Consider the following 11,451-nt stretch of genomic DNA (forward strand, 5'->3'; position numbering starts at 1 on the left):
TTCTCAAGTTCGGGTATTTTGTGACCGCTCATTATTTTGTCGTTAGTGCATCACTAATTCCTCGCAAGTTAGTGACGGATTAGTGACAAAAAATATTTCTCGCAAAAATTCGTCGCTAATTTGTCAAATTCTTGTAGTGTAAGAACGAAAAATTAATTTGGAGACTATTTGAAAAATTAAATTTGTTAGAGACTAAAATGTTCGAAAGATTTGGAGTATGATTCTAATTTATTATTTGTAATGTGATAGGATGATTTTGCTGTGGAGTAAGGGAGAAGGTTGCACTTTGGGAGGCAGACAAGAAGACATAGAAGAGGACCTGTCTTAGTTTTGTCAGGGATTTTTTTCACTTTATGTAAATGAAATTTTTTTTTTGTTTGTTTTTTGCATTCATTTGGAGTTATTGGCTATAAATCCATCAATGTACATTTTAAATTGTACATCATAAATTTGATGTATTTATAAATTTTGTCTCTTTTAATTTTTATATTTTGATATGGATATTATGAATATTTTTTGTATTTATTTGAAAATTTGATTTATGTTTGATTCTTTTTATATTTTGTTGAAATATAATTATTTATGAAAATAAAGTTTTAATAGTGGTATATGTGAAATTAGTAAATGTCTATAATTAGAAAATTAATAATAGTGACCGATTTAACGACTGATTTTAGATTTTCAGATCAAATATCAGTGACCAATTTTATCAGCAACTGATTTAGCGACCGAAAAGTCGATTGCTATTTAGCGACCGATTTTCACAGCGACCAAAACAGTGGTCGCCATTCAGCGACCAATATCGTTTGGTACTAGTTTTGTAGTATTAATGGAAAATCAGTTGATAACGGTTAGCGACTGAAGTTAGTCACTATTTTCAAATTAGCGACCAAGATTTTAACAACTACCAGAATCGGTCACTATTCTAGTAATTTCTTGTAGTAATTATATTGCAAGTTTCAAAATTTTAACCTGTTTTGTGTTGTGTTTGATGTGTTATAAAACTTATTCAAAACACATTTACAAGAAAATAAAGCTAGGCGGCCTAGTCATTTTTAACTAAGTTTTACTTAATTTATGTGCGTGCTTCTTGTAGCGCTCTTCTTTTTTTTTTTGTTTGATTAATATATTCAATAAAATTGTTAAGTATAGAAATTTTGATGCACAAAGAAAATATTAGTACACAACACACACTACAAGAAAAAAGCTCTATTGCCACGCTTTTTGAACTACCGCCACGCTTTTGGTGACCTATCGCCACGCTTTTTACATATTGCCACGCTTAAAAGCGTGGCTGTACGTGGGAGATATGGCCACGCTTTTAAAGTGTGGCCATATGTGAGATACAGCCACGCTTTTAAAACGTCGCGATATCAAGATATACGGCCACACTTTTAAAGCGTGGTGATAACGAGATATGGGCACGCTTTCAAAGTGTGGCAATAGCAAGATATGGCCACGCTTTTAAAGCGTGGCAATAGCAAGATATACGGCCACACTTTTAAAGCGTGGCGAAAGCCTTGTCAAATTTTAAAAAAAAATTCTTTTCCTTACTTGATCTTCATCGTGCACAATATAAATTTTCAGTCCTTGTTTTATTACTAAACCTATAAAATATAATATACAATTTTTATTACAAGACAAATCAAGCAGTTATTAGTGACATATAATTTTTGCTATAATTATTTTATACATTAGAAAACTAATACTCACATACAAAATAAATCTGGAGTTCAAATTCCAAAACGAAAAACTAAAGAAAAATACAGGAACAATACAACTTAAACCCTTGCTGTTCCTCCTTCCTTTAGCCCTCAAACTTCCTTCCTCACCTCAGCAACACCATTTCTCTCTTCTATACACTTTTCCAATTTATCTTCGGTGTCCTGCAATCCAGAAGTTACAGCTTTCTCCACTGCTTCAGAGACAGAACTGTCCACTTTGCTTTTTGCCTCTGCCAGCAAAGATTCAGAATACTACAACAACGACGGCACAAAGAGAATCCGAGTTCAGTCACACATCATCAGCAATATTATTGCATCAAAAAATCATCACATGGAGGGAATCATTATTTAGCTTTATCTATAATCCTAAAGCATTTATCATAAACCAAAGCATGCAGGTTCAGTACCCCTAAATTCTAACCACTCCTGTAATTATAATACTTCTAATGATATGTCAGGAACAAGTAGTTTCCAGTCAACCTTGATGATATGATATAGTCTATAGTTTATACATCCAAAGCAGAGACTGTTTTCCATAGTTATTATTAAAATATCCTAGAGAATGAGTTTTAGGAGCATTAGTGTCAACTTACTTGTCTTTGAGTTTCCAACTGAGATGTTAGAAGACGGTTGTATTCATCCAAAATCTGTTTTTGAGAAATAACAATGAATCACTAACCACGTATTGAAATGGGAAATATACTTAGAAACAGTGGTGCTAATAACAATGAAGACTTAGTGTTGTTAGAAAATTAAAATGCTATCCTATAAAATGATGATGTGGAACTATGTCTACAAGACAATATATCTATTAAATGTAAATTGGTCCATGCAAGCAGGCCAGTGTTAATTAATCACAGCAAGTAAGATTATATAAGACCCAGATATGCATATATTTCTATTTCAGGCTATCTGTCTATGTTAGTTTCAGCATAAAAACAGGACATTCAAGAGTTTATATAGAACAAACATAGTGCCTCAACTTTAATACAAATTGGAAATATAATACTTTTTGCAATTATTATATTAGTAATTGCTTTGTCCTCTAACAGATTTCAAGGACTAATGATTTTGTTTTTGGGGCTGGGGGGAGGGGAGATGGAAATCAATTCTAAAAAAATGATAATGTTCCATATTAATGTAGGACAAAATAAGAGTTGCATAGTTTTATTATTTTTGTTTTTTTGTTATAATGTCAGAGAAAGTATATTTGTATTATTCTTTAGTATATCACTCGTGTAAGCTTTTTTTATTATGTATAAGATTTTTTTTTTACTTTTTATCCATTATTTTAATACCAAAAATAAAAAGTATACACATACATAAGATATACACAAATCCTGATGCATATAAATTTTCCGTCCAAATGCTCCTCTTCAAGGTGATTTGAATTGAGATTTCTACTTAAAATCTAATGCAACAGAACAAACAGAGTAAATATATAAATTTAATAAAAAATATATTAATTATATTTCTCCTAAAAAATCATATATACCTCTATCTTTTTTTTTTCTTTTCCTTGACATGTGTCACTTTTCCTAACGAAACGAAAACAACAGAAAAGTACAAAAATAAAAAAGCATCTTATTAGGAAGAGTTCATTGTTCATAGATATATTACATAGAAGGCAGTAACACCACAAGCACAGTGCAGTATTCACATACACAATGGACAGTCACATGTACTTGTCCTTATTATTATTATGTAGCGTCATGCCCAATCATTACACAACACTTGCAATACCACCTTTCTCAACCTTGAAGCTTTTCCCTAAAATTGAACCAAAAGACCAAGATATTATGTTATTAATTTGTGAGTACTGTCCAGTGGCACCAGAGAACCCTACCCTAACTTGTTCAGGAAGAACAGTGGTCAAATCTATGTCATGAGTGAAGTCCACGTTGTAACCATTACGGTAAGAAGCATAAACTCTAAGAGTCTTGGCATTGGGATCATAGAATATTGTTACCGCCACCGGTTCTCCATTTTGAAAGTCCCATTCAGCGGTAACTTCCGACTTAATAGAGTTCACATCAATTCCGATGTGTTTGTAATCGGGATCCCCGAGATTGAGATTAGGGTACGTATCAAATTCAACAGCAACAACTTTGTCAGATGTGGATTTAAAACCAACGAGCTCTTTGCGCGTGTTGTTGAGCGCATTCGAGGCGCTAAAGAGGCCAAGGTAGCCACCACCGGAGTTAGGAGGGATAGTAGTATCCGGCGAAGCGAGGAAGAAGGTAAGGCCGTCACCCGGGGTATCAGAAGGTGAAGAAATGAGGAAGATAAAGGAGGTGAATATGGATGCTACTCTTCCGGTGGATTTATCGTAGAGCGAAATGGGTTCGGAGTACAAGGCTCGGCCGACACTACCTCCTTGTGGGACGCCACTGCTGTCAACCCTAGTGAGTTGCAAGGCTCCGTTGCTTGAAAAGGAAGTGTCGCCTTGGATGATGAGATTCTCGTTAGTTACTTTGATCGAACCTGTCGAAGAGGAAAGTGGTGACATCCGCTGAGTTCACACTGTGAAGTAGGATGAGGAAGATGGCCACGGAGGCAAGAAGGGGAAGGGATAAGGGTATTTTGGAGTTAGACGCCATGGCTGGTACGTATAAAGTGGAAATAAGTATAACACCGCAGAATAAGTTATGTTTAGTGTGGGTTGCAAGTTTAGTGCTAATTTATTGGGTATATATAGAGTGGGTGACACTCCGTGACAGTAGGTTCAAGGCGCATGATGCATGCAAAACGTTACTTCTGTAAATATTAAAAAAAATGTTACGTGGATATTAAAAATTAATTATTAAATTAATTAATTTGAGAATATTTTATTTAAATAAATTAAATAAATATATTAATTATTGAAATAAATAATTTTAAAAATTATTATTAAAATTCGTCCCAAACTTAATTTTCTTTACATTACAATGTAAAGGAGATAATTTTGCATGTATTTTGTCTATATTGTAAATGAGATCAGACATATGCATGTGATACGTATATATTTCGTTTACAGTGTAAATGAGATATGTGCAAAGTTATCTCGTTTAGACGGTAAACGAGATACGTGTTAAATCAATACATTTACAATATAAACGAGATACAATAAGACAAATTTTCAGCAGCGGTAAAAGAATATGTAACCCTTGTCATTCTCTACATACATTTCATATCTTCTTCTCTCCCGTTTATCTCACAAAAGAAGGCAGAAATCGCCAGTAATAGCGTATACATAGTTGTGTGTGTTTACTCCGAATTATCGTATGAGAAATGGCGACAGTAGGTGATATTTGAGTGTGAGAATTCGATATTCTTGTGCACTCGGCGTGTAAGTTCGTTATCCGAGTTGAAGAGTTTGATATTGAACAACCTTGGTGGCATAGGAACGAGGGAGGTCAGAAGGGTGGGGTATAGGTTGCTAGCACTGTTGGGTAATGGAGTTTTTCGATTTCGACTATTTCGACTTCTAGAAGACGAGCATATGCGACTCATGTTTGACATTCAAGGAAGAATAATGGCAGAACAAGTGATGGAGCTGTCTGCCAAGGTTGGAGATGTTGGTGGTGGTGGTTCTATACACTCGACCTATGTGCAAGAAGACCGACCTCTTGCACCACCCATTCATGTTGGCATTCTAGTGGAAGACATGGAGGTGGGTGAGGAAGACTCCGACGAAGAATACGTTGTTGATAGTGATTTTCCTGAAGGGGGCTACGAGGAGGAATTTGTACTAGAGAAGCCCACCGAGATAGCGGTGTGCCATGTTTTGCCTCCGCCCCCCACCCAATTCCGATGCTATCAGATGCGCCAAGTCACTATCATACATTGGATATGGACACCATGCATGAGAGAACTTCGTTTTCCAACACGGGAGAAGAGGATTACAACCTATACAGTGGTGTAGATTTTCAGGTTGGTCACAGATTCAAATGCCGAGATGCATTGATACAGAGTGTGAAGAACTATAGTATTCGCAGTGGTGCTGAGTACCAGGTGATCAAATCGGACCGATTAAAGTACTATGTGCATTGCCGTCAAGCTGCAAATGAGTGTCCATGGAGTCTCCGTGTTGTCCTTCAACAGTACCTCGGATACTGGTGAGTTCAAGTTTAATTGAGGCATACTTACTCATTTATGGTTACTATATATTAATTAGTTTCCAACCATGGTTGTTTTATTTCGTTAGGGAGGTCCGTATGGTTGGTGGAGCGCACACTTGTTTAGCACCCACCATGTTCCAAGACTATCGACAGTTGGATAGCAGTTTTATCTGCAAGGTCATCTTGCGGTTGATACAGTTCTACTCATCCGTCAGTATCCTTGTCCTGTAAGGTGCAGTCCAACAGAGTTATCACTTCAAACCCTCCTACCAAAAGGTGTGGATGGCGAAGCAAAAGGTAATTGCTCATATCTACGGGAATTGGGAGGAGTCATACAACAAGGTGTCAAAACTGCTTCAGGCGCTACAGAGTTGTTTTTCGGAAACTATTTGTGAGCTACAGGCCGTAATCAGGGAGATGATGGCCTCACCCCACGGGAGATGGAACGTGTGGGTCTCCAAAGGCCATCACTCCACGAATGCCGTAATCAGAGAGTTGTTGAAATCTCTGAGAGACACCATGTCGCTGAATCCAGCCTCCCTCAGATACAGGACGATGGCATCGGGTGGAGGAAGCTCACTTGCCGGTTGAGGAGAAAGAGAGGCCTCTGACAAAAAAATATATATTTACAATTATTAAAAAATAAATAATTGGATAGGTCCACTAACAACTCCGCCTATATTACACTTGTGGTACATAGCCGGTCCCAAGCCCGGATAAAGGAGGAGGGTTGTGTTAGGTCTTCGACAACCAACATAAAAACATAGTCGAATCCCATGACATGAATCAAAGACATTATTGTTCTAAAGCTAGGTCGTTGCCCAGAAGCAACGCGCTGTATGGCTCAAGTACGGTGTCAAATGAGCAAGAGCCGCTGCATCAATGCCCGGATGTAGTGTTAAATGAGTAAGAGTTCCCGCGTTTTCGTGAATGGACAAGGGTAAATAAGCTAGTTCACAAAGTAAAAAGTAAAGGTCGGAGTGACAGAAGGTTGAGATTTAGGACATAGAACATAGACACTCTAACAGAAAAATCCATGGAGGTGGTGGACACCATGACAAGGAGAAAGATTAACATTACGTGCCTACAAGAAACAAAATGCGTTGGTGCGAAGGCTAGGAAGTTTGATACATTCGGTGTCAAACTTTGGTATACAGGAAAGGTGAAGAATAGGAATGGAGTTGGTATTATTGTGGTTAAGCAGTGGAAGAAGGACGTAGTGGATGTCAAGGGGGTGGAAGATTGGATCATCTCTATCAAACTTGTGGTGGAGGGAGGTGCTTTCATGTGATTAGCACCTATGCACCACAAGTGGGTTCGGACGAATAACACAAGATAAGGTTTTGGGAGGATCTAGAGAGTTTGGTCCAAGACATACCTTCGGGAGATAAGATTGTCTTAGGAGGAGATTTAAATGGCCATGTTGGAAGAGACGTGACTGGGTATGAAGGTATTCAGGGAGGCCATGGTTTCGGGGTGATCAATGCCGATGGTAAAACTATTTTGGACTTTTCCTCAACCTTTGACCTTCTCATCGCAAATACATGTTTTAAAAAGAGAGACGAACATCTTATAACCTATAAGAGTGGCATGAAAAGTTCTCAAATCGACTTCTTCTTATTGAGGAGAGTCGACCGAAAATTTTGTATTAATTGTAAAACTATCCCGGGAGAGAATTTGACAACACAACATAGGATGCTCGTCATGGATTTGTGCATTGAGCAAAAGTTGAGGAAAAGACATCATACGAAGAACCCAAGGACGAGATGGTGGCGGATGAAAGGTGAGGAACAAAGAAGTTTCCTAAGACGGGTAGGAGAAGAGGCAAAATGGGATGCAAATAGAAGCGCGGAAGAGATGTGGAGGGAGATGGCAGAAGTTATTAGAAGAACAGCAAAAGAAAGTTTTGGTGAATCTAAAGGAATAGAACTAAGAGACAAGGAGTCTTGGTGGTGGAATGCGAGTGTACAAGAAAAGATAAAGATAAAAAGGGAGTGCTTTAAAGAGTGGTCTTTATGCCGCAATGCAGATAATTGGGAAAAATATAAGGCGGCTAAAAAAGAGACAAAAGTGGCTGTAAGTGAAGCAAGAATAAGAGCATATGAGGGTCTCTACCAGTCTTTGGGCACGAAAGAAAGAGAAAAAGGTATATATAGAATCGTAAAGAGCCGTGAAAGAAGAACGAGAGATTTGGACCAGGTTAAGTGCATAAAGGATAAGGATGGAGAGGTGCTGGCTCAAGAGGAGAAGATTAATGAAAGGTGGAAGAGATACTTCTACAAGTTATTTAATGAAGGACATAAGACTCTTCCGAGCCTTGGTCGGTTATGCACAAGGGAAGAAGATCAAAACTTTGACTACTATCGAAAGATTTGAGACTTCGAGGTAAAAGAGGCTCTAAAGCAGATGAAAAATGGCAGGGTAGTAGGACTTGATAATATCCCGATTGAGGTTTGGAATGGCCTTGGAGAAAAAGGCATCAACTGGTTAACCAAGCTTTTTAATGAGATTTTAAGGTCAAAGAAGATGCCTGATGAGTGGAGAAAGAGCACATTGGTACCTATCTACAAGAATAAGGGGGATATACAAAGTTGCGGTAACTATAGAGGGATCAAGCTCATGAGCCATACTATGAAGTTATGGAAAAGGGTGATAGAACGGAGGTTGAGAAAAGAGACACAAGTAACAGAGAACCAATTTGGATTTATGCCAGGCAGATCCACTACCGAAGCGATATACCTGTTAAGAAGGATGATGGAGAGGTATCATAGTAATAAAAGAGACCTACATATGGTGTTTATTGATTTGGAAAAAGCGTATGATAGGGTGCCAAGGGAGGTCTTATGGAAGGTTTTAGAAAAGAGGAGAGTAAGGATCGCATATATACGTGCAATTAAAGACATGTACGATGGGGACACAATTAGTGTGAAGACTTAAGGTGGTGTGACAACGGAATTTCCTATTGGTATAGGATTACACCAGAGATCATCCTTAAGTCCATACCTTTTCACATTAGTCTTGGAAGTACTCACAGAGCACATCCAAGAGCCTGTGCCATGGTGTATGCTTTTTGCCAATAATATCGTCCTTATGGGAGAGTCAAGAGAAGACCTAAATAAGAAGTTGGACTTATGGAGAGAAGCTCTAGAAGTGTATGGTCTATGCGTAAGCCATAGCAAGACAGAATATATGGAATGCAAGTTCAGTCTGAGAAGGGAAAATCCTAATATAGAGGTGAAGATTGGAGAAAACATCCTATAAAAATTTAAAAGTTTTAAATATCTTGGGTGCATCATACAGGATAATAGAGAGATTGAACAGGATGTAAATTATAGGATCCAAACAGGTTGGTCAAAATTCGGAGTGCATCTAGTTTTATATGCGACAAAAAAGTGCCTTTAAAACTTAAAAGTAAATTCTATCGCACTGCTATAAGACCGATTATGCTATATGGTACGGAGTGTTGGGCGGCCAAAGGGGAGCACGAACATAAGCTGAGTGTGGCAGAGATGAAGATGTTGAGATGGATGATTGGTTATACGCGATTGGATAAAATAAGGAACGGGGATATAAGAGAGAGTTGGAGTAATACCCATTGTGGAAAAGATGGTAGAATCGCATCTCAGGTGGTTTGGACATGTGGGAAGAAGACCGACAGAACACCTAGTTAGGAGAGTGGATGAGATGGAAGATGGACAAGGGGTAAGAGGCAGAGGAAGACCTAAGAAGACCATCCATGAGGTGGTCAAACGAGATCTACATGTAAACGGTTTCTCTGTAGACATGATACATGACATAGCTTAATGGCGTCGTTTGATTCATGTAGCCGACCCCACCTAGTGGGACAAGGCTTTGTTGTTGTTGTTGTTGTTTGTTGTTGTTGGATAGGTCTATCAACATAGCAAATTGTCTTTACTATTCTACGCATAATCCTAACAGAATCTTACACGTATGTACAAGCTGGATTTATGCCGACACGACATTCTCTGTGACTATGTATTTTCTTAACTAATATACATTTTCTCATTCCATTACATGAATTTAAAACATTCAATAAAGTTATTAACAATGTAACCAACAAAGTCTGACCTAACTTAATAATCTAATTATCAAATTTGGCTAGTTATTAACTAAATTAATAATTATGTAGTAACAACCTAATACAGAAAAAATAATTAGAGTTCCAAATTTCAATCAGTGACATATTCCTAGTAATACAAACTGTATAGTAGTTCTTACCAAGTATCCTAACTATGGCTACATATATACATATATATTTATACGGGATTGCATAAAAGTTAACATATCAAAACTAACCTCAAAGTCCTTTGTCCCGGCGTAATGCCAAGTCTCATTCAGCTGGTTGATGTCCCGATCACTACCTTCTGTGTACGTCATCATCGTATTACTCGATAATATAGATAGAAATGGGTAAAAAAGAGAAAAAAAGTGATCGAAAAGTTGAAATTGGGGTCTAAAATTTTATTGTCAACGACATATATTTATAGCCGTCGACAAGCTTTATCTCATTTACAGTGTAAACGAGATATGTACAAAAGTATCTCGGTTACACTGTAAACGAGATAAGATTTAGAGACGAATTTCGATAATAATTAAAATTATTTATTTCAATAATTAATATATTTATTTAATATATTTTAGATTTAGATTATAAATATTTTTTATCTATTATCTATCTTATTATTTATACTAATGTGATAGCCTACTAAAATCCAATATATAATACATAATGAGATTTAAAATTTAGAGTAGATCATCCAATTACTTCATAAACATATTAAATAAGCAAAAAAATTTTACGTGCCTCCTTTTTCTTTTCCTCCTCTTTGTCTTTCTTTTTCTTCTTCTTCTTTTAAATTTACACACACAAGTTCTTCTTCTGCTTCCCTCCTCCTCCTCCTCCTCCTTTTCCAATGTTGCGTCTTCTTCTTTTTCTTTCTCTTTTTCGTTATCATCATCATTACGTATAACACCAACATTTTGCTAACATCTTTACACTACAAGAAAAACATCCATTTAGGTACATTTAAAAAGTGTAGCCAAAAGTAAAAAAAAAATGATGCCTTAGGCTAAGGCTATGCTTTTTCGAGCTACGGAGACGCTTTAGTGGGGGATGCCTATTCCGCCGTTGCCTATTCTTAAAGGCTACGCTTTTCTGCACCAAGGACTACGCTTTTGGCATTTGGGAATAGGAGGAGTGCTAGGGGACTAGCAACTTTTGTATTTCGTAACCATCAATTGGCCATCAATAGTATTTTTAATGGTGTGAGATTAAATCCAATGGTGTGGGATCATTCAATTCTCTTTTGATGGTTAAATGTTGGCTAATTTTTTTAAAAGTTGCTGGCCCCCTAGACTTTCCCTGGAAAGAGGGTGCGCTTTTCAAGTGATGCTGTACAAGACTAAAGGCTACGCTTTTCAGCTTCCATTTTTACCAGAATAGGCTACGCTTTTCAGTGCTACTACATCACCTGTAAAGCGTAGCTACGTTGTATACTATGGCTACTCTTTATAAGTGTAGCCTTAGGTCCCTCATTTTTTTTGTATACTATAGTTACTGTATATAAGTGTAGCCTTAGGTCCCTTATTTTTTTCTGTATATATAT

The 11,451-nt window shown here is 37.1% G+C and overlaps 2 protein-coding genes, 1 long non-coding RNA gene and 1 pseudogene across 3 annotated transcripts in view; 1 reads left to right on the plus strand and 3 right to left on the minus strand.

The window, feature by feature from the left end:
• On the minus strand, window positions 1,613-2,824 carry LOC107617007. The gene is made up of 2 exons (XR_001614753.2): window positions 2,318-2,824; window positions 1,613-1,976 (listed from the first exon to the last, which is right to left on the minus strand). It is a non-coding gene; the product is annotated as an uncharacterized LOC107617007 (long non-coding RNA).
• On the minus strand, window positions 3,293-4,382 carry LOC107619665 (lectin-like). The gene has a single exon (XM_021110582.1). It carries the CDS (start codon window positions 4,231-4,233, stop codon window positions 3,448-3,450), a length of 786 nt encoding a protein of 261 aa, XP_020966241.1. The 5' UTR covers window positions 4,234-4,382; the 3' UTR covers window positions 3,293-3,447.
• Window positions 5,239-9,580, plus strand: LOC110266953 (annotated as a pseudogene).
• Window positions 10,818-11,451, minus strand: part of LOC107618764 — a 9,541-nt gene continuing 8,907 nt past the window's right edge. Inside the window, exon 14 of the transcript XR_002353410.1 lies at window positions 10,818-10,842. The gene's annotated coding sequence lies outside the window, so the exon portion shown is untranslated. The remainder of the gene's footprint in view (window positions 10,843-11,451) is intronic.

This window comes from Arachis ipaensis, chromosome B09 (assembly GCF_000816755.2).
Source record: "Arachis ipaensis cultivar K30076 chromosome B09, Araip1.1, whole genome shotgun sequence".
Taxonomy (NCBI): domain Eukaryota; kingdom Viridiplantae; phylum Streptophyta; class Magnoliopsida; order Fabales; family Fabaceae; genus Arachis; species Arachis ipaensis.

Coding starts and splice junctions, on each gene's coding strand:
- LOC107619665 (XM_021110582.1), bottom strand. CDS start 4,233: ATGTCACCACTTTCCTCTTCGACAGGTTCGATCAAAGTAACTAACGAG.